The 23,951-nt window shown below is 35.2% G+C and overlaps 1 protein-coding gene across 2 annotated transcripts in view; it reads left to right on the forward strand.

Moving 5' to 3' along the window:
- The window catches only part of XPO4 (exportin 4), an 81,083-nt gene that overhangs the window by 44,135 nt on the left and 12,997 nt on the right, over positions 1 to 23,951 (forward strand). For both annotated transcript variants that reach the window (XM_027652616.1, XM_027652626.1), the window contains exons 7-20: positions 1,715 to 1,827; positions 4,257 to 4,414; positions 4,668 to 4,842; positions 9,388 to 9,564; positions 11,345 to 11,487; positions 11,606 to 11,751; positions 13,048 to 13,225; positions 14,974 to 15,133; positions 16,793 to 16,962; positions 17,903 to 18,077; positions 19,179 to 19,472; positions 20,391 to 20,571; positions 22,122 to 22,240; positions 23,138 to 23,268. In XM_027652616.1, the coding sequence (XP_027508417.1) occupies positions 1,715 to 1,827; positions 4,257 to 4,414; positions 4,668 to 4,842; positions 9,388 to 9,564; positions 11,345 to 11,487; positions 11,606 to 11,751; positions 13,048 to 13,225; positions 14,974 to 15,133; positions 16,793 to 16,962; positions 17,903 to 18,077; positions 19,179 to 19,472; positions 20,391 to 20,571; positions 22,122 to 22,240; positions 23,138 to 23,268 (2,320 nt within the window). The remainder of the gene's footprint in view (positions 1 to 1,714; positions 1,828 to 4,256; positions 4,415 to 4,667; positions 4,843 to 9,387; positions 9,565 to 11,344; positions 11,488 to 11,605; positions 11,752 to 13,047; positions 13,226 to 14,973; positions 15,134 to 16,792; positions 16,963 to 17,902; positions 18,078 to 19,178; positions 19,473 to 20,390; positions 20,572 to 22,121; positions 22,241 to 23,137; positions 23,269 to 23,951) is intronic.

The raw sequence follows: 23,951 nt of genomic DNA on the forward strand, positions 1-23,951 counted from the left end.
TTGGTATGTTCACAGCAAAGGGCATTCTTGTCAGGAAACGGTTTTAAAATACCATTTTGACTAAAACACTCCACATGAAAAGGAAAAAAAGGCATAGCTTAATTTGCCAGGTAAAATTAGTTTTAATTTGTAATATTGCTCCTGATAAAGCATGTTTGCTTGTGATAATTTCATGCCCATATTTTAAACTTTTTTTTTTCCACTGGGGAGAACCCCAAACCATTTTTGATCACTTAAATTGCGTCTGTCTCTCAGAGGGAAGTAAAATAGAAAGTTCTGTGATTTTTAGCGTTTCTCCATTTGAAAGAATGCAGATCTGGTATGGTTCAACATACAGTGATAATTTTTAAAACTGTGAAACTGGTTTTGTTTTACACTAATGTGAAAATATCTGATTGTTCTTAGGCAGTATAATGTGCTGACAGAAGTTCTGGACACATAGCACCAATGAAGGTACACTTGGTACTGTGCTGTGGAAAAAGCCCCTTTTTGGAATGTGGGTTTGCACAGTTTTGTTAGGAATTTTGTTTTGTGGCAGAACTCAGAAGACACATGTAACTAAACTAAAAGTGTGCATCCTACATTTTGACACAATTCTTCTTATTAAACTAGATGCTTACTTTAAATATTATTCCCTCAAACAAAACCCATCAAAAGTTAAGGGGTCTACTTTCTTGCATGATACCATTGTAGAATTTATTTTTCTCTAGACATAGAAATAGGTTTTTATACACATTTTTTATAATACCTGATTACTTACAGTACAAAAATTAATGCAGTTCATTACCAGTAAGTAAATTACGTGCAGCTGAACATGCTGTTACTTACTCTGACGGTTGGGTTAGAAAGGGATCAAGGAGGATAATGTAGGGTTTAAGAAAGACAAATAAAACGTAAGTTGCTGAGTTAAAGCGTTTTTACTACTACTTGGATTGGGTGGTGTCACAAAAGGAAGCACTTCAGAAATCTTTGAACGCTCTTCTGCGTGACCAGACTGACAAAGAATTGAACCTGCTTGTTTAAATATTTTTGCTTACATCTCTGTTTTTTCTGTACTAGAACATTTGCAGAATTTTGTAAATTAAATTATGCCAAAATATGTGGTGAGAGCTGAAATGAGTGCAGTAAAATCATGGCTTCACAGTGTGCTCATTTTTCACATGCATCTCTTACAAACATGTTTAATATGACGATGCCTTGTGCTGTCTTATGCTTTTGTTCTCAGTGTGATTAGAAAACGTAGATTCATGCAGAGCTAACATATCTGTATTCTGTGATGCATATTTGGCTATTTAGAAAAATAGGATATAGATTTCAATGAGCTATCTTTAGCTATGGTAAGGCCTTTTTAAAAGCTGCCAGGAAAATTTTTTAGAAAATTATTTCCTATTTTGCATAAATTTTAACACCTGTTAATTGCGGTCGCTTTTTTCCCTTCTCGCTGTGTTGCATTAGACACCCTGGTTATCAAAGTGATCGTATCGCTATGGTATGTCTCATAATTATGATCAAACTGTTATCTAACATTCCTGGAGCATTCTTTTTTTCAATACTTAATACCTTTTATTCCTTGGCCTCATGCATGAATTATGCTGTGTATGTGAAGAGGCTTAAAGTTTGTTTCCATTACATTCTTTCTGAATGGATCCTGTTGTATCTAGGATTTTTTTAAAGCCAAGTAGGAATGTTATTGTTGACCTTGACACCAGATAACTGGGCAGACATTATATAGCTATGTTTGAATCCTCACAAAATGTGATGCTAAAGCCAACAGAATCCTGGCGCGAGACTCTCCTGGACAGCAGAGTTATGGAGCTTTTCTTTACAGTAAGTTTCTTTCTTCAACTTTCATAGTCCAGACCGCAGGGAAAGCAGCTCCTTCCTGTTCTAAAACTGTATTGTTGGACTCTTCCTTTTGCATCAGGTAGGACTGATTCTGTTAAATTCAGCTTGCTTATCAAAGCAGACAGAAGTAATGTCTTTTTCCTGGGTTTGAATATATATTTTGCCTATTAATTGTTTTAAATTGATAACCATTAGCTAAAGAAAAAGGTATTATAGTTATCTAAACTTTTTTACATTTAATACTTTTGAATGTATTCTCATCAGACAAAACCAAACCTGATGAGCAGTAGTAGAGTATATCTTTCAGATAAGTGTAAGGGCTCTCAGAAAAGATCAAATGAGCAGTTTGTGTTTGCAGATCTTAAGGCATTTACTCAAGGGAATAGCTGAAAATAAATAATGTAGTTGTAGTTTTCTAGCCAGTTTCAGCATACAGAATTCTGTACCTCTTTCCTCAGCACAAAGTAAATCCAGACAAGTTAAAATAGAAAATAAGCTAGAGGGATGAGGAAGAAGTAGTGTTGGGAGAGGGGAACTCAATTTCTTAAACTGAGTTTAAGGTTTCTTAAAAACCCTACAGTTTTAAAAATGGATAAAACTAGTATTGTTTTCTTTCTGCAACTGTTGGGAGAAGTTTGTAGTTATGGCTCAGCAAGGACTTAACTGCAGCAGCTACATATATTGACTTATAAATTCATTTACTATGCAATTTAACTTACATTACATCTCTTGGGACCTGAGAATTCAGCATTCTCATGCTTTTTTCATTTTTGCAAAGCAGAGAAATGATGTGCTCAAAACTTGGACAAAGTTGTCATTAGACAATGTGAATTTAACTCTCTAGTGCTGCTTGACAGTGCGTTTGGATATATGTCCTTACTTTATAGGATTTTTTGATAAATTTAATTTTTTTAAAAACTTGCAGTAGAAGTAAAAATTTATCTGTTCCAGTAGTTTTGAAAAGGTGAAAAAAATCACTGGCAGAACTCTTAGCAGCTACACACAATCTGAACAGCTGTCTAGACTATCCAGACAGTTGCTACTGTCAGCTGTGAACCTCAACATGCAAATAACTTTTTGGCTTACATGTGAACCCTTCCTCATTTAATAGTATGAACTTGTCAGAGTTAGATATCTGTTTCCTTGATTGGTTTACAGTTACTTATTTGTGATAAGAAAAAAAATTTTGAATAATATACAGATTTGTTTTAGTACATTTGCGTGTTACTTAATAGTAACCAAAGCTTGCCTGCGCTTCAGTGAACACTAGCCAGGGCAGTATGCTGTCTGTTTTGGTTTTAGATTCCTGATTTGCAGTGGTTGAGCCTTGTAGTAGTAGCTTGCTGTTTGAAGTAACATAAGTGACTGGTAGTAATTTTTATTCACTTATCTGATCTGAGAAATTTTAATAACCTTGCAAAAATTGGCTGGACTGCCGTGTTAAAGTGAGTGCCTCCAGTTCTAATCTCAGCCTTGTGTGGGCTGTATATTAGGAAGGGTATTTCTGTTGCAGGGTTTGTTTCTCCTGCTAGTTTGATCTTTCAGGGATTAATTTTGCAGCTAATCCAACTAGTTATGAGTTGGGTGAACTTGCAACTATAACACCACAGAGAAATGGTTAGTATTTTAACTGTACTTTTATATATAATATTGCTGAAATAATTTAACTAAATTTTGCTTCTGGCTGAAAAAACTACTCTATATTTCTTTATTTATCCAGTAAATCTTATGTGAAAAAATAGGAGGCATGAGCCTAAGAAAATTCTTTAAATCCGTACTTGACGATTCAGATAAGTATGTGAGAATATGTTTGTTGAAATAGTAAGATTTTAATCTAGAAAGTCTCAACAACAGAAGTAATGACATAACAGTTTGCAGAAATACAGGAAGATTACTGTTGGTCTTGTATAACATGAGGTTGTTGCCAAGGAAGTGATGCATTCATTTTTGTATATGTCTTCAGTGTTTACCTCTGCTAAAGAAGCATCTATATAATCTTGATTGAACTCGTTGACTAACTTTAGCAAGACTCTATAGCCTAGGCATAGTTAGCATAATAGAGATGACTGTCATTATTGCTGTTTTTAGAAAGAGCAGCATGTCTGACTGGCTGGCATCTGTTTCCCTCTTTAAGACATAACATTCAGTAGACAGTTCAATTTTCAACATGTAGGTGAGCCTTAACTAAATGTTAGTTTCAGTGAGCTAACTCACAGCTTACGATTTTGTGAGCTGAGTCACAATCTTCACATTTGCCATGGTTTAGGGAGTTGTAGAAACCCTTGCATTTCAGACTGAATGGAAGTTATAGTAAGCTTTTTTTGGTGTGTGCTCTTTTGGATTGAGAGCCATGTGACTGTTTTAAGAACAACCTATTTTCATGTATTATTAACTACCTCACTTCCTGAAAGGTACATCGAAAAATCAGAGAAGATACAGATATGGCCCAAGATTCATTACAGTGCCTGGCACAGCTGGCGTCTTTGCACGGGCCAGTCTTTCCTGATGAAGGTTCACAAGTTGATTACCTGGCACACTTCATTGAGGGATTACTGAATACTATCAATGGGTATGTATGCCTGCTTTCTAAATTTAGATGGCATCTTTTAATCTTCAGTTTGGGGTGTAGCATATCTGTGTGAAGTGGTATGACTTGCTTATTTCTGGGTATAATTTGTATGTACTGTTGAAAGAAAAGGCAATTTAAAGTAGGTGGTGCTTACATAATATGAAGTAGATTTATTGATTGAAAATGTATCAACAAAACCTATTCCCTTTTAACATTTTTCTTAATGGCAAAAACCTGCTGTTTCTATCTATAGAATTGAAATAGAAGACTCTGAAGCAGTGGGAATTTCCAGTATTATCAGCAACCTGATAACTGTATTTCCTCGCAATATTTTAACGGCCATTCCAAATGAACTTTTCTCTTCATTTGTAAACTGCCTCGCACACCTCACCTGTTCCTTTGGAAGAAGTGCTGCCTTGGAAGAAGTGGTAAGTAGCTGCAAATAGGAGGTAATCTTTTTTGTTTCTCTCTATTTGTGATAAGCACAAGCGACAGGAGAATTTGGCTGTTTTGTTAATAACCGTTGTGAATTCAGTGGTTTTGTCCTAGATTTCTGAAATCCTTTCTGAGAGAGTTTTCTTTTTATTTCATGCAGTGTAATGAACAAAATTACACTCTTTGTTCATCTCTCAGATTTTGTTTTGATTTAAAATACTTGTCTTAAATTTTTAATTTTAAAAAGAATGGATTAATTTAAAAATATTGAAGTCTTAGATATTGCTGACTTGCTGTTGTAGGACTTTTCTGAAAACTGTTGCAGGTAGTAAACAAGCTACAGTCCCAAAAGCTTAAAATGACTATGTGAACATATGGACAGACTGCAAATTAACTGCTGTCAAGAGTTCTGTTTCAGGGTTTCTGTTTTAAGTGAATGTAGCCATTAAGATCTGTTGTTAACTCCAGACTTCTAAGCTGTTCAGATCATGCCTTCATCACTGACACAGTTCAAATGGTAATTGTGTGTACAAATCTAGCACAGGAGCTAAGAGGATTTTCTTCTCTTCTTTCAAATTTTGGTTGTAACGCTAAAGACCAATGGGGGAGTCCAAGTTTTCTGCTTCTAAAAATTGCATTAAAAATAAAGACCCCTAAGGAGACCTAGTTCAAGGGAAAAAAACCATAAAAATTAAGGTGAATAATCGTGCACTTCAGCTATTTCTTTGCAGTAGATGTAGATATAAAATGAGATTATCAAGATACTAACCAATATTTCCCTATTAACATGAGAAAGTATGATTTTTTTTTTCTCGTTTCGTATAATGACTGAGGTTAATTACCTGAGTTTGAAAATAATTATAGAAGTATTTAGTTACAAAGTTGATGGACATGTTTCCTTACTAGAGAACACAGGTGTGTTAATTAGCATTCATTGCAGGGCATTAAATCATCTTCTCTTCACTGTGAGGTTAAAATGTATTACATTTGACCCGGTGCTCACTTAAACTTTAAAGTTTTTTCATATCTTAATCAAAAAATTGGTGATTAAATTCAGAGTCTGAAATACAACTACTTTCCAGACCTTATTGGTCAAATTTTGCTCTGCTTTTGGAATTTTCTAGTAGAACACTGAACATGTGTTCTAGTGCTCACAGATACATTTAGGAATGCTCTTGAAGCCCTTATAGAAAAGATTTAGTAAAAACCACAGGCAGCTGTCATTTAAATTCAAGGGACTAAAGGGATGTTGTTTCCCCAGTTAGCCTCTTGTTACTTGAGGACTAGAATAAGCAATCATATTTAATGAAAACAGTGCTCAACATAATGCCATTCAAAACACTTAATTTCTCAGCAAAATCTTACAATAGCATGTATGCTATCTGATAAAAACTTTATTTTGGAAATGACTAGCTAGTTATGCCTAGTAAACTGTGGCTGCTACACATATTTAATCCCATAGGTTTTGCTGAAGAAACTTCTGTCAGTATTAAATGTTCTCAGATTAAGCAGCATCAAAACAAGAGAATACAAGAGGTTTGGGGTTTTTTTTGTTATTGTTGTTTGGGGGAATTTTCTCACTGTCCTTTAATCTTTAAATCATCCTGTGAGAAGAGGAACATTGCACTTTCACCCCTCCTGTTCTGTTACTGCTCTTTTAGGTGTCTCAACTTTATGTTGTTTCTCTGATTTTCAGGATGATACAGAATTCTGTAGTGATGTGCCTTCCAAAAAAATAATGCTTATATCTTAATAGTGCATGAGCAATAAGGCGTGCTACCAAGACTTTAAACTTACTGCTAACTTAGTCCTGATGGTGTAATGTGTGCTGTGACTATAGAAGTACTATTTTGCATCCCTGGAAACAATCTTTTGGCTTAGGAATGTCCCAGCCATGATTAATGTGTTCCCCAAGCTTCTTGCTTAGAATGTGTGTAGTGATACCTTCTGTGAGTTCATGTGCTGTCTGCAGTTAAGAGCTTTTTGATATATAAAATACCATGTGTGTTGGGCTCAGTAGAGTTCTCAGAACTTTTCAGAAATACAAAGTGCAGAAGGCAGGCAGGCAGGCATACTCCTTAAGCTTTGCTGGTTAAAAAAGCTGTTTTCCTCGTATTTCTGCCACTTTGTGTGCCAGCAGAACGTATCATGTGAACACAGCAGAAAGCCCATGAGGGACAAGGAATCTACTTTGCTCAAGATCTGCTATGAAAACTGTCAAAATGTGGAGGCACTGAATCAAAATATGCAAACCGCTTCAAAGCAGCTAACAGTGATTTTCAACCAAGGGGGGAAACCCACAATCTAAATATCATGTTCAAACTGTTTCACATTAACCTGCCGCTTAGGGTTGGAGAGACTGACTGAAGGAAGTTTGAACATTTGCCTGAACATATGCTAATGGAGGGAGGGCAGTAAGCTTCAGCAATGCTGGTTTATGGTGCAAATTGGACCAGTAATCTCTTCCTTTAATGGCACTGGGTCTGAGAGAAAATACTTGTTCACAGCTATGCTCCACCTTGCTTAACACCTAATGCTTTTGCAAAAGTAGAAATCAAATAGTCCATCTGAAGTAGTTAAGAGTATAAACAAGATGTTGGATGAAAAGTCAAATTATATTTGACTTTTAGAAACTATATCAAAGGCTTCTTTTTCTCAAACTGAATCTCAATGCATTGTTCTGTTTCATAATATTTTTTAAGTATCATGTGATGGCAGAGATCGTTCCGAATTTGGTCTTCTCTGCTGTGCTTCCAACTCTTTCTAGCTTATTGCTGCTTGACAATTTTTTTGTAGTGTTCGTTCTTCAAAGGGTCAGCAAACTGTGAAAGAAGAAGGACCACATTTCTTCTTGTTTCCTGTAGTAGAGGAATTAAGCATTTTAACTTTGTTGGCTTTATCTTGCCTTTCTTGAAGATCTGAGTACTGATCCATCAGAATGATTCAGCTCTCCAGTCTACAGCACAACACTATCTGTAGGACATCTTCAGTAGCTCAGCTGTAGGTAATCTGAAATAAGGATTGGGATTTTTAGTAAGGTTTCTTTGGAACCGTATTGGTTCAATATGGATAAAATCTTTCTACTATTGGGCATGTACTTTATAGAGGCATATTAGTCCTAGATTGCTTATGAGAATACCTTAGAGTTAAAATAATTTTTCTTCATGACATTATCTTCTTTATTGCCTTTTCAAATAAATGAATTGGATGTATTTTGAGGGTATTTTGTTGTTTATAAAGACGTGTGTTTATTTGCTTATGCTCTTGATTCTTATAAATTATGAAAAGTTGCATGTAAGTTAATAACTGTAAATATGTTACATACATATAAAAATATTTTAGGATTGAATGACTGTCTGTAAATTCATGTGACCTTTAGCCAAGTTTTAAAAAGATATGTTATGTTGTCCTTCCCAAATTTGTGACTTATGTTCATGTTGAATGCAATTTTGCCTCTCTCCTTGTCGTCTTCAGCTTTTGGTTTTGCAATTGCATCAGTGTGTCCCATATTTTAACTTATGCAAATATGACCACTTTGCAGTTACAGAATGATGCGGTGAAGCTACCTTGAAACACTTCCAGTGTGATATCAGTTCTTCCTCTTAATCAGCCAATGTTTTCTTTTCCTTGCCTGTTCATTCAACCATGTTTGTAACTTCACTGGAAGTCAGGAATTCTTGTGTCTGGAGCATGATTAAGGCCTTAATGTCTCTGTTTCATCAATGAACCATTTTACTAAGCTCTGCTATCTGAAAGTAACTTCTGTGAGCCATCCTGTTGGTTAAAACTTGAGAAGACTTCTTAGAGGGAGTTTAGTGTTTTAGCAGCATGTTTATCTGTACAGTCACACTGGAGTTATTGGAGGTTGGATATATATACGAAAGTTCAATTTTTACATCAAGACAAAAAGTTGATAGTTACATTAAAAATATTTTTAAAATAAATGGCCTCTTTGCTGTTTGGGTTTTTCAGTCTGCCTGTAACCCAGAACTTTGTATTTCAGATAAGTTGTTTCCTTCTGCAACTTAAGTACTACGTAGAAGCATATATGAATAATTAGAAATGTGAAGCATCAGTTGAAATACACCAAGTAATTGGAGGTGCAGGCACTTCCACTGGTTTTTGCTTTGCTTATAGAATGAGAAGTTGTGATTATTCATCAAAACTGGCTACCTGTAGTAAGGTTTCTTGAACACATGGCAATCTTGCAGTAATTTCCTGTGGAACAGAGAATCATTGTCTTTTTTGTCTCTTTATTTCAGTAGTAGTGGAATACATTTAAATCTATATACATCAGATGAAGAAAAACAGCTAAACACACTGACAGTTTTTTAAAAGCCTAGCAAGCACGAAAGCTGCACTGACCTTTTTGATGCATTGCTTCAATCTTGGCTATCCTTAGATGGGTTTCTTTTTCTTAGACTGATTTCTTTTTGTATCAACCGTAGAAGAACACCTGTTTAATAATGAATATAAGCACGTTCCTGTGGTTTAGTTTAGGAATAAGATTTTTTATTTGTTTCTTTCATCTCCTACAGCTTGACAAAGATGACATGGTGTATATGGAGGCATATGATAAGTTGCTGGAATCTTGGCTTACTTTGGTACAAGATGACAAACATTTCCACAAAGGTTTCTTTACCCAACATGCTGTTCAAGTCTTTAATTCCTACATTCAGTGCCATCTAGCTGCTCCTGATGGCACAAGGAATTTGGTAAGCCCTCATTCTTGTAGATTTTGATGATGCCCATGTCTTTTGGTGTGTATATGTTATGTAACTCAAGGCAGCAAGTGTAGAATTGCTATTTGTGACTTTGGAAATGAAAAAATTGATGAATTTGTTACTCAGTTGTCATTTCCCAGTCTGTTTCTCACATTATGAAGAGGAAATAAAGAAATGCAAAGTTGGAAATCACTTAAAAGATTAGAAAAAAGTAAACCTGTAACTCGGATCAATGTGTATCTTGCTTTCTTCCCACAGATACAGTGACTAAACTTTTGACCATCCTTCTCTGGGTGTCCTTAGAGTCCTGATCAAAATTCTCAGTGAAGAAATTGAAAACCTATTTTATGATTGTTAGCTCCCATACATTACCTTCAAAGTATAATGCATAAATATCTGAAAAAATGTGGGCTGACTATACTCAGGATAGAAGAAACTTGGAATATCATGTGGTCCTTTAGGATAACTCGAATTCCTGGTTGAATTTTTGAACAGGTGACCGTTCTAAAGAAAGCCTAAAAGTACATCAAGTATCTCTGTAGCCATTGAGGAAGAAAGCAGATTAGTATATTTGCAAGTAGTCTGGATCTTTCTAAAATAGATTCTTATGTCGAAAGTTGGGTGTAGATGTTAGATGAACTGATTATTGCATAGATTCAATTCAATAACTGCATAAAATCTCTCTTTAGTTTGATACTGTGCAAAGATCTCTGAGATACTTCATTCTGAAAAGCACTGTATAAAACTTAATTCTGCTATCTCAATATGTAACAGATGGTAATAACAGTGCCAAAACCAAGAGAAATATTTCACAAGAGAACTTTGAATTCATATCAGGCGGTCTTGACATAACTTGTATACACAGGTTAATTCATGTCATTCTGTGAGATAAGTCATTTATCCCATGGGTAACCTTTTAAAAGCCACAGCTGGCATTTTAGAATGCTTCTTGTTCAATATCAAAGCAGTAACAGGAACTTTCAATCCCTGCTTTGAGAGCAGAGGCTCACCCTTCAGTAAACAGCTGCAACTTTGAAGTTGCCAAAAGAGAATGATTTGCTGGGTTACATAAAGAAAAGATGGGTTAGAAGCACTTGGTATAAGGGCTTGTGTGTGGATTCAGTTTTCCAGGACCTGTAGAAATAAAGCAAACTGATAGCTTTCTCTCTCTTATATTTTACTTTGTTACTTGCATAAATTTTATGATTATTCAAGAGATTTTGAAAACTTGCAATATTGATACTTAGTTTCTACATATCATGGTTCATCTCTTTAAGGAATAAGATCTGATTATTATTTAAATAGTTCTATAATGCAACCAAGATAAACTGTGAGAAATTGAACAGTGCAACTTTGCATCAGCAAAAAATAAAACTGAGATGATGATGATGATTACTAGTCTTCTGTTTTCCTGAGGTTATAGCATTTACTTTTTAAAGTACTTTTTTATTTTTAAATAGTACTTTTTGAACTACTATTTCCTTTCAAACAGTGGGTTATGGAAAATCTTTAATAAAAGAGATGATTTTCATTTCATCTTGAAAAATAGTACCTATTACATGATTTATGTAAGATCTCAGACAACTGACAACAATATCTTCGACTAATGAATAGGAAAAAGCATGGAAGTGGCAGTATTTAAAATGGTTGTTCATCTGTGCAAAACACCTTGAAAGAAAGTGCCAAAATAATGCAGAAAACTGTGATGATGGTAAATTTAACAAGTATGACTCTTAACTGGTTGCTTCTAATTTTGTTGAAATAACCAAAGACTGCCAATGGTGTGGCCTCTCGGGAAGAAGAAGAAATAAGTGAGCTGCAGGAAGATGACAGAGACCAGTTCTGTGACCAGTTGGCCAGTGTAGGCATGCTGGGGAGAATTGCTGCAGAACACTGTATACCTCTTCTTACAAGGTAAGTACAAAAAAAATAGTCATGAATGCGAATCGGTAAAGCCATCAGATGTGAAAAGCCTGACTTGGCCGAAACAATTTAAAAGCAGTGAAGTTATTTTATTGTTATTTGTCCACAGTTTGTTAGAAGACCGGGTGACAAGGCTCCATGGTCAGTTGCAAAGACATCAGCAGCAGTTACTTGCCTCACCAGCATCAGGTTCAATTGACAATAAAGTGCTTGATGACCTGTATGAGGATATTCATTGGCTTATTTTAGTCACAGGTTAGTGAAATACAGCTTTAAATAGTACTAATTCTGGTAGTCTTGTTGCAGCTGGAACATCTTAAAAAAAAAAAAAAAAAGAAACCCTATATATCAACTACTCTTAACTGACTATACCTTTTATCCTTTATGATAATTTCATCTTACATGCATCTTACTTGCAAAGTCTTTGTTTTACTTTCATCTGCCTGAGTAACATGAATGTTTATCTTTAAAAGATTGATGAAATCTTTACATGAGGTAGTGTCCTTTGGAAATGCCCACAACTAATTTTGTTATAGATTTCAGCTGTGTTATCAGTCAACCTATTCAAGAAATTAGTCTGTTCATGGTACCAGTGGTATTGTCTGGAGGCACATGACTTTATAAGGGAACCAGTGTGAGATCAGGATAATGGTAGTACTCAGTGGTGGCCAAGAATCAAGTAAGTTCTAGAATTTCTCAGTGATGATGATCCATGTCCTGCCATTTTGTTTGATTTCAGGGAAGCTGAATTTAGAACCTTTTCAGTTTTAATTTTTAGATGAAAATATTTTACTTATATTTGCAAAATGTAATAACTATGTCTTTGTTAGGAGAAATAGATATTATACATTTTGTAGAATTATATTATAATATGTATTTTGTGGGATTTTTTTTTATATCTGATGTTTTAATCACTCTCAGATGTTGACATTAATGTATTTATAATTTTGTAATACTGTGGAATGGAGTTTTTATTTGTAGCTCACAGATAGTTATGGGATCAGACATTGAAAACTCAACTAAAGCTGGAATTAATATTATCTGGATACCAGAGTATTGTATAAAATCCCGTGCTTCACCTGATCTGCAGTTACTGTGCAAGAAAAACTGTATTATAGCAGATGTATTTGATGTCTTAAAACCTCTGACAGATTTGAAGTGTTAGGAAAACAGAAGTCCCAAATGAGATGGACTCAGTAGAAAAGCTGTAAAATCAAGGCTTTTTTTATCATGTAACAAGAAAAAAATTACATCAAAATGTTGTTTTGGGGTGTCCCTCTCCTAGATAGTTGAATTGACTGTAGCACTTTTACATGAAGCAAAACTTACCTCTTTTTAAATTGGTGGTTTCTTCTTGTCACTTTAGGTTTTTGTCTGTTGAAATGCTTTAAGGATTCTAAAGTTAATTCCTTTGTATTTAAGCAATGTTAGTCAGGTTGTACAAACATTTGATTCTGGTATGATGTTTGCAGTTAAGCCAATGGATTCTCTAATCAGAAAGCTGTAATCTAGGGTAGAAGGTTGTGATCACTCTTTCTTTTTTAATGTAAGGCTACCTCTTGGCTAATGATACTCAGGGAGAGACTCCGCTAATACCTCCAGAAGTAATGGAATATTCCATTAAACATTCAGCTGAGGTTGACATCAATACAACACTTCAGATTCTGGGATCTCCAGGAGAAAAGGCCTCTTCCATCCCAGGATACAACAGAACTGATTCTGTAATTAGGTAAGGATGCATCTTGTGCTGTTAAGTTTGTTAAATGCTTTTTAAGAGAAGAAATGAGAATGTGAGTGGACTTCTGTGAAAGTGAAAAGTAAAGAAGCAATACTGAAAAAACTGAGCATTGAAAAAGAAATGTCTTTTTTTACTACTGTTAAAGTAAGGGCAAATAATTTAGGAGAATGGTTTTATAACAGTCATATTAAGGTAATGCTGTAAAAGAGCATTAAGAAAAGATGGAAAGCATGAAGTGTTTTTTTTGTTTGGTTGATTGGGTTTTTTTTAGAATAAGGAAAGGCAGGGTAAATATAGATGATATTTCAAGTCAAGGTGATCCAGGGAAGGACTGAAAAGAAAAATGAGAGTAAGGCATCAAAACAGATAACACTGAGACAAGATGGGAATGCTGAAGTGACTAGATGGACCTAATACCTGATAGTCTTAACAGAGGACATGAGCCAAAATCTTGGAAATAAATAGAGATATTTTTTGTTATATATCTCTACTGAAAATTCCTCTTTGATCTATTACAGAAATTCCCTAAAATTATTTAAGTAAAAAAAGTTGATAATATATACTCTAAAATTCATGCAACATATGTGCGTCTTAAGCTAATGCTTTCCAGAGCATCAGTGAGCTTGTCTGCTGTGAATGAGTTACTGCCCAAGCTTGGCAGTAGCAGAAGAATTGATCCTTGGAGCAGGAGGAATTTTTGTCAGTTATGTACACATATCACTGTTAGCCTATGAAAGAAGCAAGAGAGATTTCCCTTCCCTTTTACAAGAAGGCTGATGCCCACAAAGGACTCCTTAATTTGAATCCTCACACTTCAGAAGATTTCATTCAACTCTTAATTGACATAGAAGATTCTTCACCCAAGATTAGTTGTTGTCTATTTAAAAGTCGTCTTCTGGGAAGAAGCCAGAAAAAATGGATCTTCATTAGCAATGATGTATGTGCCTAATGTTTAGAACCTTGAATACTGGTCACTGATACTGTTGACTGCTTCAAAAAGTGGTCACTGAACAGAATTTCTTGATGCAGTGTTTCAGTGGTGATGGGAATAAAGTTACATATAAATAAGGAGAGATTTGAGGATCTCTGTCACTAGCTCTGAAATGTCTTCAAGATACAGGCCACTGTCAACTCCTAAATTTCTTGTGCACTATCACATTCTTATACAACTTAATTGACATACTAAAAAAACTAATATTTAATGTCATTTTATAGACTGAATTTATTAACATGATCACCTGATGTTCTGCTATTTCAGACTGTTTTTCTGCAGCAATAAAAAAGAGACAAATAAGTGGTCATTTCTGTATTTGTTTTTTAGTATGCATCACACTGTGAAAGCTACATAATTAGAACTGATTTGGTCAGTAAACTTTCTTGTGCAAGGATGGGAGAAGCAGCTTTTCAAAAAAGCTTTTCAAGTGCTCCATGTAGTAGTCCATTTGTCACAATGCTTGTGAGGATTCTTTGTTGCAGTAATTTTGATGTCAAAGTTCACCTTTTAAAGCACAATTATGATTTTTTGGAGGATATTTGCCAGTCTGTCCTGTCTCTCTCCCTCCCTCTCTCCTTGCATTTCAAGAAACAATAAACTCAGGTGCTTTTTACTTGATTAGAGTTGAACTACTTTGTGTTATCCTGATCTCCTGTTGTATTTGGTGAAAAATGGAAGGGTTTGTTAGTTGCTTTCCTTCTCCAAAAACCAGTCTCAGCATCCTCATTGTATTTTAAATCCACAGGTTGTTATCTGCTATTTTAAGAGTGTCAGAAGTAGAATCTAGAGCAATAAGGGCAAATCTCACGCACCTCCTGAGCCCCCAGATGGGCAAAGATATTGTGTGGTTCCTTAAGCGCTGGGCAAAGACTTACCTCCTAGTAGATGAAAAGTTGTATGATCAGGTAAGGATGTAACTTTTATGAATTAATTGGTGAGTATTAGCAATAATATTATCCTGTGAATGCAGATGTCAGTGTAACTATTTAACAGTGCAATGCTAAAGCATTTTTAGTGTTAAATATGTTGTGGATTATTTTGGAATTTGAAATTTGATGTTTTCTTCCATTTGTTAATTAGAAATATAAGTTGTGAGGGGACTCTTCTTACACATTTTGCTGCAAATTTGAGAATTTTTTTTTTTTTGGTAGCCATCACCATAGCAGAATAACAATGCTCTCAGGCCACATAGTGGGTGAAACTCACTGACTGCAGTAATTTTATAAACTACTTCTGACTGTCCATCAGATCTTACATTTCATCTCTAATACAAGGGTTGCCCTTGATGGATGATTTAATGAGTAACCTGATGATGACTGAGATATTTAACACCATCACAAAGTAGTATACATTAGCTAATGTCATGCTACTTTCTCTCTTGTCCCCGTTCTTATTGAATATACCATGATTTCAAGGGTACATTCTTTGTAAAGGGCAACTTCTTATCATGTTTGGACAGCACTAATCATGATTAGAATTTGATCCTGATTTTGCTTATCGAACTAACTGTAATCCAGCTGGCTCACAGAGGCCACTTGTCTTGGGGAGGTCCTATTGGCTCTAACTTTTCAAGAAGGAAGCCACCTCCTCATCCTCCCCTTTATTTCCACTATTGAAGCAACTAAGAATACTAATGCTTCAGGAGGCCTCTCCTTAACAAAAATAGGTATACCATAGACTTGCAGATATTTGGAATAGTACTATTTAGCTTTTACACAGAGCACAGCTAAGAATTTGTAAAGGTACCAGCTGGGAAAGAATTGGAGAGCATGTTAGGATACATGTGAAAAATGATGTGAAGAAACAAAACAAAGTATCTAGGAAATGCACACATTTAGTTTGTGTTGACATATGGAAGTGATTGAAACCTCTATTTAAACTTTATGCTCAGTCATGTATATATCATGAGTTTTAAAGTTAGAAGTGCTAGTGGTTGTGCTGACAGAAAGCCCCTGCACAATTATTAAAGAAGTCTTTGGATTTCACTCTTGAGAAACTTTTTTTTAAAGACAGGAGAACAGGCAATTTAAAGGAAGCATATTTTAATGTGCCAGGACCATAGTGTGACATCCTTCCTAAAAGATGTGTAGATGAAAGGAATGATCTGCAGAAAGCAGATGCAGAAAAATTGAGTTCAAAATAGATTTTTAAAAGATTTGATCTAGATCAAGAGCTAGATTTATTTCTAATAATTTTTACTGCTGAATTTTGAGGAATTTTGTCTTAAATTCATGAATACTCTTCCAGGAGGTGATTTTGGGATCTTTCTTTTGATTATTAAAGCTTTTGAACTTTCTTTGGCCTTAAAAGCTAGACATACTCAAACCAGGTTTTGTAATGAGGTAGAAACTTTTTTTTGTTTTAAGTGTTGTGCTTAAAATTGCAAAATAAATTTGGCAAAGACTTTTCTATTACAGGTATTCTTTGCCTTTGTCTATGTAACATTTGTGTAATTTAAGTAGGAAAGAAGTGACAGCCTGAAAAGAATTTACTGACAATGATTACCATACACTTTGGGCTTCTGGCTTCTGTAAAACTCACTCATTTTAATGCTTTTCTTATAGATAAGTCTGCCATTTAGTACAGCATTTGGTGCTGATACAGAGGGTTCCCAGTGGATTGTGGGTTACCTTTTAGAAAAAGTGATCAGTAACCTGGCAGTGTGGAGTTCAGAGCAGGACCTTGCAAATGATACTGTACAACTGCTAGTAACATTAGTGGAAAGGAGAGAGCGGTAAGTTGCTATACCTCTGGAAGTCAAAAAATTTCTTTTGCTTCCTTTAAAGTTTTTGGGCCAAAGTAATCCAGATACAGGGCACTTCATATTTATGTTTCTGTAAGTCAAATTACTTTAGTAACATACTATAACTGAGAAAAACCCCAACAAACTTGTCTAACAACGTGAGGAGTGAGACCTATATTTGACAAAACATCACCGAATTTTTATTATTGTTTAGACATGTACTTTCCTTACCTTACCTTTGTGCCTCACTCTTAAAGTGAGAAAGGAAAATTCTCCTGGTCTCCCCTCTTATTGCAAGGATTTTTGTGTTGTTAATTTTTGTCGAGTTCAGATCTTGGCTAAGCCAGTATAAAATGTGGTTTTTAAACATATAATTTTTTTTTTTTTTTTAAATCCAGGATTTCGTGGATTCAGACAAATTACAGAAAGTTTTCTTTGGTATTGCATACTGTGAAGCAGGAAATTCATGAATGTTTTAATTCTCTGAAATTACATGCAATCATACATTCACAGTCTGAAAGACTGTTCTGAAGCTTGAGGATTTTATATGCTTGAGGAATTTTATTTTTAAAAAAATTTAAAACCCACAGGAACCAGTTTTGGAATAAACTGCTTATTTTATCATGACATAATGAGACTAAGCTTTTAATCCATGCAATATGTCCATTAACTCTGTGTGTGTGTATGTGCATAAAACTAAAGCACTTCCCTGCTTTTCTCCCATATGAATTGATCTATTTTCAGAGTATATGTTTTAGAAATCTCAGAGCTGAGACATCAGTAAGATGAAAATCAAAAGGCAATTTAGCCTTAGAATAAAGGAATTTTTTTCAAAAAACCTAACAAACTTCTGACAACTGCTAGCAACCCGATGTGCTCTATTCATATAATTTTGTGAAATCCTTATTTAAATTGTTTTTCCCTCTTTTAGGGCAAACTTAGTCATTCAGTGTGAAAACTGGTGGAATTTAGCTAAACAGTTTGCAAGGCGAAGCCCTCCTCTTCACTATTTGTCCAGCTCTGTGCAGAGAACACTAATGAAAGCTTTAGTTTTAGGAGGTTTTGCTCATATGGATACAGAAACAAAGCAACAATACTGGACAGAGGTAAGCTGTTTTGATGCTTTTATTACCTCCATTTTAACAAGCAGTACAACAAGTTAGTTTAGGGAATTTTATGGTGGCACAAAGTCAACTGATATAGCATATTTTTATTTTTATTATCTCACTAATTTTAAAAATTATTTTCTTTTTGAAGATCAATAGTCATATATATTGTATCTAAATTGTATCTAAAACATCTCCACCTAAACAGAAACCTCTAATAATTAACTTGAAGCTTTGCAAAGCAAAGAGGATAACAATATGCTTAAATGAGATTATTATAAAAGATAGAATAATTTTCCTTGAACTGTACCTTTTCTTCTTCTATTTTAATTTGGTGGTGTTATGAATTATTTAGTTATTCACTTAATGATAACAACAGTAAGTAAAAAGCTAGCGTGGAACATAACGAAGAGCCTTGACCAGCTCTTTGTGCCCTGGCTCCTTTAAAGCTCTGATATTTACTACCAGAAAGGTTGGTGCAAGAAAGTAGCTGAAATGTGATCAGGAAGCACCAGAGGAGTTTGTAAAGCATTGACCTTCTGAGAAAACCTGGCCTTTATTAGCAGAGATATGAAATTGGTGATTTAAGGTACGATTATAATGCACTGGAAGTAATTGGAAAAAAACCAATTATTTTTATGGAAGTTTTTTAATTGTTTCTAAACACAGCTGATGACAAAAGTGATTGCGCTATTTAGAATCATAATATGGCAACAATAACTGTGAACGTTAATCCTAATGCTTTCATTGTTAGCAATGTTTCCCCCTAATACTGCATTTGGAAGAGAACCAAATAGTGTGAGCCAGAGAAGGTCATTGTCATTGGTTTAAACACTACAAAATAACCTAAAATATTTATGGAGGTGCCATTTTGGAACCTGTGGACGAGTAATGATGGATAATGAGAAGCACTAATCAGTACCGCTTCTGCTTATGTTAATGTGGCAGAAAATAACATAACTGAGCCGTTGGAACTGGAAGTGATTGATTCTTGTACTACTGCCATGCCAAAAGCGACCCATGAGGTGCCAAGTTACTTGAACCTTACATCTCATATGGTAGTATGCGTATCTTAATGCTCCTTTTCTAAAAAATTTCAAGGTTCTTCAGCCACTTCAGCAGCGATTCTTGAATGTGATAAACCAAGAAAACTTTCAGCAGATCTGTCAGGAGGAAGAAGTGAAACAGGAAATCACTGCTACATTAGAAGCACTCTGTGGCATTGCTGAGGCTACTCAGATTGATAACGTAGCAATTCTCTTCAATTTCCTAATGGACTTCCTTAATAATTGCATTGGATTAATGGAAGTATACAAAAACACACCAGAGACTGTTAATCTCATAATAGAAGTCTTTGTTGAAGTTGCACATAAACAAATTTGCTATCTTGGAGAGGTAAATACAACCAGAATGGGAAGGAGGGAGAAGAGTGTTTGTGTGTGTGTGTGTGTGTGTGTGTGTGTGTGTGTGTGTGTGCGTACAGTGCTATTCCTTAAACAAAATAAGGTGTGGTGATTTTTATATAGAGAAAGAAAGAATATGTGTTCACATCTGTTAAGGAGTTCCTTTGTTTTAAAACATATGCTTGCAGAGATTAAAAGCAGACTATTTAGACTGTTCATATAACAATAAATTTAAGCACAGTTTATCACTAGTGTAACTCTATGCATAGGTGGCAGAAGAGGACAGACTATGTTGAGTACTTTTTTCTAACTGTATCAAACTTTTTGAAAGTCTGGTCTAGGAGAATTGCAGCACTGTGACAAATGTATATCAGAGACAGTGCTTTGGTCCTAGACAAGGCATTAATAGTAATACCAAGAAGTTAACAGTTAAAATAAATTTTGAGTCAGTGCAGTACACTTACATCTTTGCACCATTGGCTAATTTTGCTATTGCATCTAGAAGAGTTCTAACCTATTCCAAACTGGATATGCACAGTGTAGTGTGGCTCGAAACTTCTATAGCTGAAGTGTGTCCCCAAGGGATTTTGTTGGTAATCTAGTTTGTGAGAGTGGTGAGATGTGTCAGCCTGTCTTAAGCCACTCATCTGGTTTTTTTTGTTAAGATTGAGAAATCGATAAAAGTAATGTTCTGCTGTTTCAATCAATAGCACATCAATATATGGCTGTAAGTGTTCTGACTGTTTATGGTGGCTGCTTCCTTGATGATTGTATGTGCAATTGTTAGAAAAAGTAGTCATATATTGAAATTAAAATGTTGAAGAATTTCTACCAAGTAATGCCATCTTGAAACAAAGTGTGTCACTTATAGCATATGGAAGTTTTCTTACTATGTAACATTGTTTTATAGGCCAAAGCCATGAACTTGTATGAGGCCTGCCTAACTCTGCTCCAGGTGTATTCTAAGAATAATTTAGGTCGACAACGGATAGATGTTACAGCAGAAGAAGACCAGTACCAGGATCTCCTTCTTATTATGGAGCTTCTCACTAATCTTCTATCAAAAGAATTCATAGATTTCAGTGATACAGGTATTAAGGAACTGGTAATTGCTAAACCACAGCTTCTGTTCTAAACTGAAAGAACCATTGTGGGAAATGTGTTCAATCCACGTAAAGTGAAAACTGAAGTTTAGGCTTGACTAGATTAGGATATGGAAATTACTATTTAATGTGCCAGTAGCAAAGGAAGGACTTTCCCTAGTATCTGAAAATGTTATTGCTGTCATAAAATAAATAGGGCATATATGAAACAGCTTGAAATCTGAATGTTGCAAGTCTGAACATGTAGTAGCAGCAGTTTTATAACTAAAAGCCCATAGCGAAGTTGGAGTAGTAAATTAGTGCAAGAGGGCAGGTGGATTGTCTTCTTAGTATAGGATTCAACTTTTGTGAACTGTTGAGATCATTAAAATTCCATCATGTTTGAGGGTCTTCTGTTTCCTCTTTCACAGAAGGTGTTTTATGGTTTGTGGGTATAATTAAGGGTGCCTTTTTGTATCACAGCCTGTTACTTTTTTACGTGTATTTGCCACTTAAAATTGGCAAAATTTGCCAATTTGCCACTTAAAATTCAGTTCTCCTGAATATCATCTGCCAGTTCTAGCTTAGCTGTTGTGCTTAGCTTCTGAATAAGTGAAACCACATTTGCATAGTTCAGATCTCAACATGTCCTATACATCTTGTGCAGAAAAGAACATAGGCAGATTCAGTTTGATACCAGGCATGTTTTGATGTTGTTCATTGCTTTTCTGAGGGACATCTTAAAAGAGAGAACCTTGTGCTCCAAAATTCAGTGCTATTTCATTCTTTTTTTTCACCCTGCATGCACAACACAAATACAGAACCAGATTTAGACTTTGTTTGTTGAATGGACAGCCCAGCGCTATGTAACGTATTCTCTTTGAGATCTGGATGTTAATTGTGTGGAAAACACTGTAAAATACTTACCACAAAACTAAGCAATGTGAATAAAACCTAAATGTAATACCCAGAGATCAAATGTTTTGCAAGTTGTCTGCATACTGCTGCTGACTCTATGCAGGAAGGTCACTGCCAGCTGATGGGAAATGTAGGTCTTGCCTGTAACTGGAGAAAACTTGGCAACATCCAAACTACAGAATTTTCTGTATTAACTCTCCTTTTTCTCCTTCTGTTTATAAAAGATATTAAAACATATGTAAATATAACATATATACACACGCATATATTGTATAAAAATGCAGTAATACAGATTAATAATTTGTATTAACTATCTGTGTGAAGGCATGAAGCAGCTATCACTAGAAACAAATGCAATGTTCTGTAATGGGAGGGAGCCCTCAGAATATCTGAAGCGTTCTAGTTTAGCATGCCATCTGGTACAAGTGATTATGAAATGCTTAGTCCTAGTGAATAAATATAGAGTGATGTGACAGCCTCCACTCACTAAGTTTCTATTTTAATACAGTGCCTCATGTTTTTGTTCAGAGAGAGGGGAATAGTCCTATTTTTAAAAATGTCTTTACTATAAAGAAATAGGACTCTTCCTTCAATATATTTAATCCTCTTTTTACACAAAATAGTTTTTGTCTTTTCTGTAGACGAAGTATTTAGAGGACACGAGCCTGGGCAAGCTACAAATAGATCTGTATCAGCAGCAGATGTTGTCTTATATGGGGTTAATCTAGTTCTGCCTCTAATGTCCCAAGATCTGCTGAAGGTAAGTATGTTTTTACACAGAGCTGCTAGAATATGAAAGCTTTATAGTAACGAGTTCCCAGAATTCATTCCTATATGCATTCTACCTCCATAAGTTGAGTTTTCTAGGCTTTATAAATGTAAATAACTGTTCCATAGTTCTAGATATTGTTTGAAAATGTTATAAGCTGAGAAGATGTATATTTGAAGGTCCTAAACAAAACTTTTTTCCTCTAAAAGCAAGTGAGCAGATCCACAGCCAAACCTGAGATGTGGCTCACGGAATCCTTTTTATGATAGTGTCAGAAATGTGATGGGAAGCATAAACAACGATATTAGTTAAAAGTAACTCTTTATTTTTACAATACAAATAGCTTTCATATTGTCAACAACAGCATCTTGTCAGTAGAACAGTAAACAATGGGACAACAGCATTTCATTGGGTTGCACTGTGTTAATATTTTACTTTGAATCAGGGGAAGACTTCTGTGCATCTCAGTTGTCCCCTCTTTACATGCCTTCTCATCCGGTACACTTGCTGAGCGAGAGGGCTGTGTCCATTTTAGATGAAACAAGTCAAAGGATGTACCCTGAAAACTCCTCTATTGTGCTCCGAATGCTCACAAGGGTTTTACCCCGCAGAACTACATTTGTTAATGTCTGAAGTAAAACTCTTAAAATTTGTGTAGAGCAGATACCACACTCTCACCATCAACTGTTTAACTTTAACAATCTTTTTTTTATTGTACCGCAGTGTTTGCTAATAAAGTTGTAGCCATTCTAATGACTGAAGTTGCTTCCTAAAATTGTCTTTTCTTCTTCGGTGCAGAGCATCAGTCCTGTCTCTTTGTACAGTTGAACAATATGCCAGAATAATTATATGATTAAATCTAAAAATACCGTGTTTTTCTTTTGACAGTTTCCATCCCTGTGTAATCAATATTACAAATTAATCACTTTCATCTGTGAAATATTCCCTGAGAAAATTCCACAACTTCCAGAAGACCTCTTTAAGAGCCTAATGTACTCGCTGGAGTTAGGCATGTCATCGTATCCTTTATAGAATTTGGGAGTGTTTTAAAAAATCTAAGTTGCTATAAGCAACTATAAGAACATGTTAAAAAAATCTCATTTTTTATCTTTTTTTTCCTTTTCTATCAGTATCTATATCTATAATTGTATATTGATAACTGACTCTTACTCTGCTCTCTGGGGATTGACAGTTTCACTGTAGTGTCTATTAGAGATTCTAGTATTAGCTGAATTGCCTCTGACTTGTGCTTGGGGGCAGCCTTTAAGTAGTTTAGCATGTAAGTTTTTTCTGGCAGCCATTCCTGCCAGCTCCATTACTTCATTTCATAGTGTGTAACTTCATAAGCCTTCAGCTGGTATCTCAAAGCCATTCCTGAATTAGTTTCTCAGCTGGTAATGTAAAACATTGCTGCTGTTCTACTGGGCTGGCTCCAGAGCATTTCCTGTCAGGGTGCCAATGGGCTCTCCCTCTCATAATGGGAGTACCATTTTCTCTAATCTGTGGCACGTGTCAGAAACAGATGAGCTTGACCATAAGGGACTCTTTCTGAAAATGTTATGTCAGAGAGGGTTATGTTACCTTAGGGCCTGTAGCTAATAAAAGAAGGCAATGAAGTTGAATTCTTCTTCCCTCTCTTTTTCTAGTTGTTTGTTTGGGTTTCTTTTTATTTAATTTTTTATTGACAGCTTTATAGTGAAAA

Source organism: Corapipo altera, unplaced genomic scaffold, assembly GCF_003945725.1.
Source record: "Corapipo altera isolate COAL_440 unplaced genomic scaffold, ASM394572v1 0, whole genome shotgun sequence".
In the NCBI taxonomy this organism is placed as follows: Eukaryota; Metazoa; Chordata; class Aves; order Passeriformes; family Pipridae; genus Corapipo; species Corapipo altera.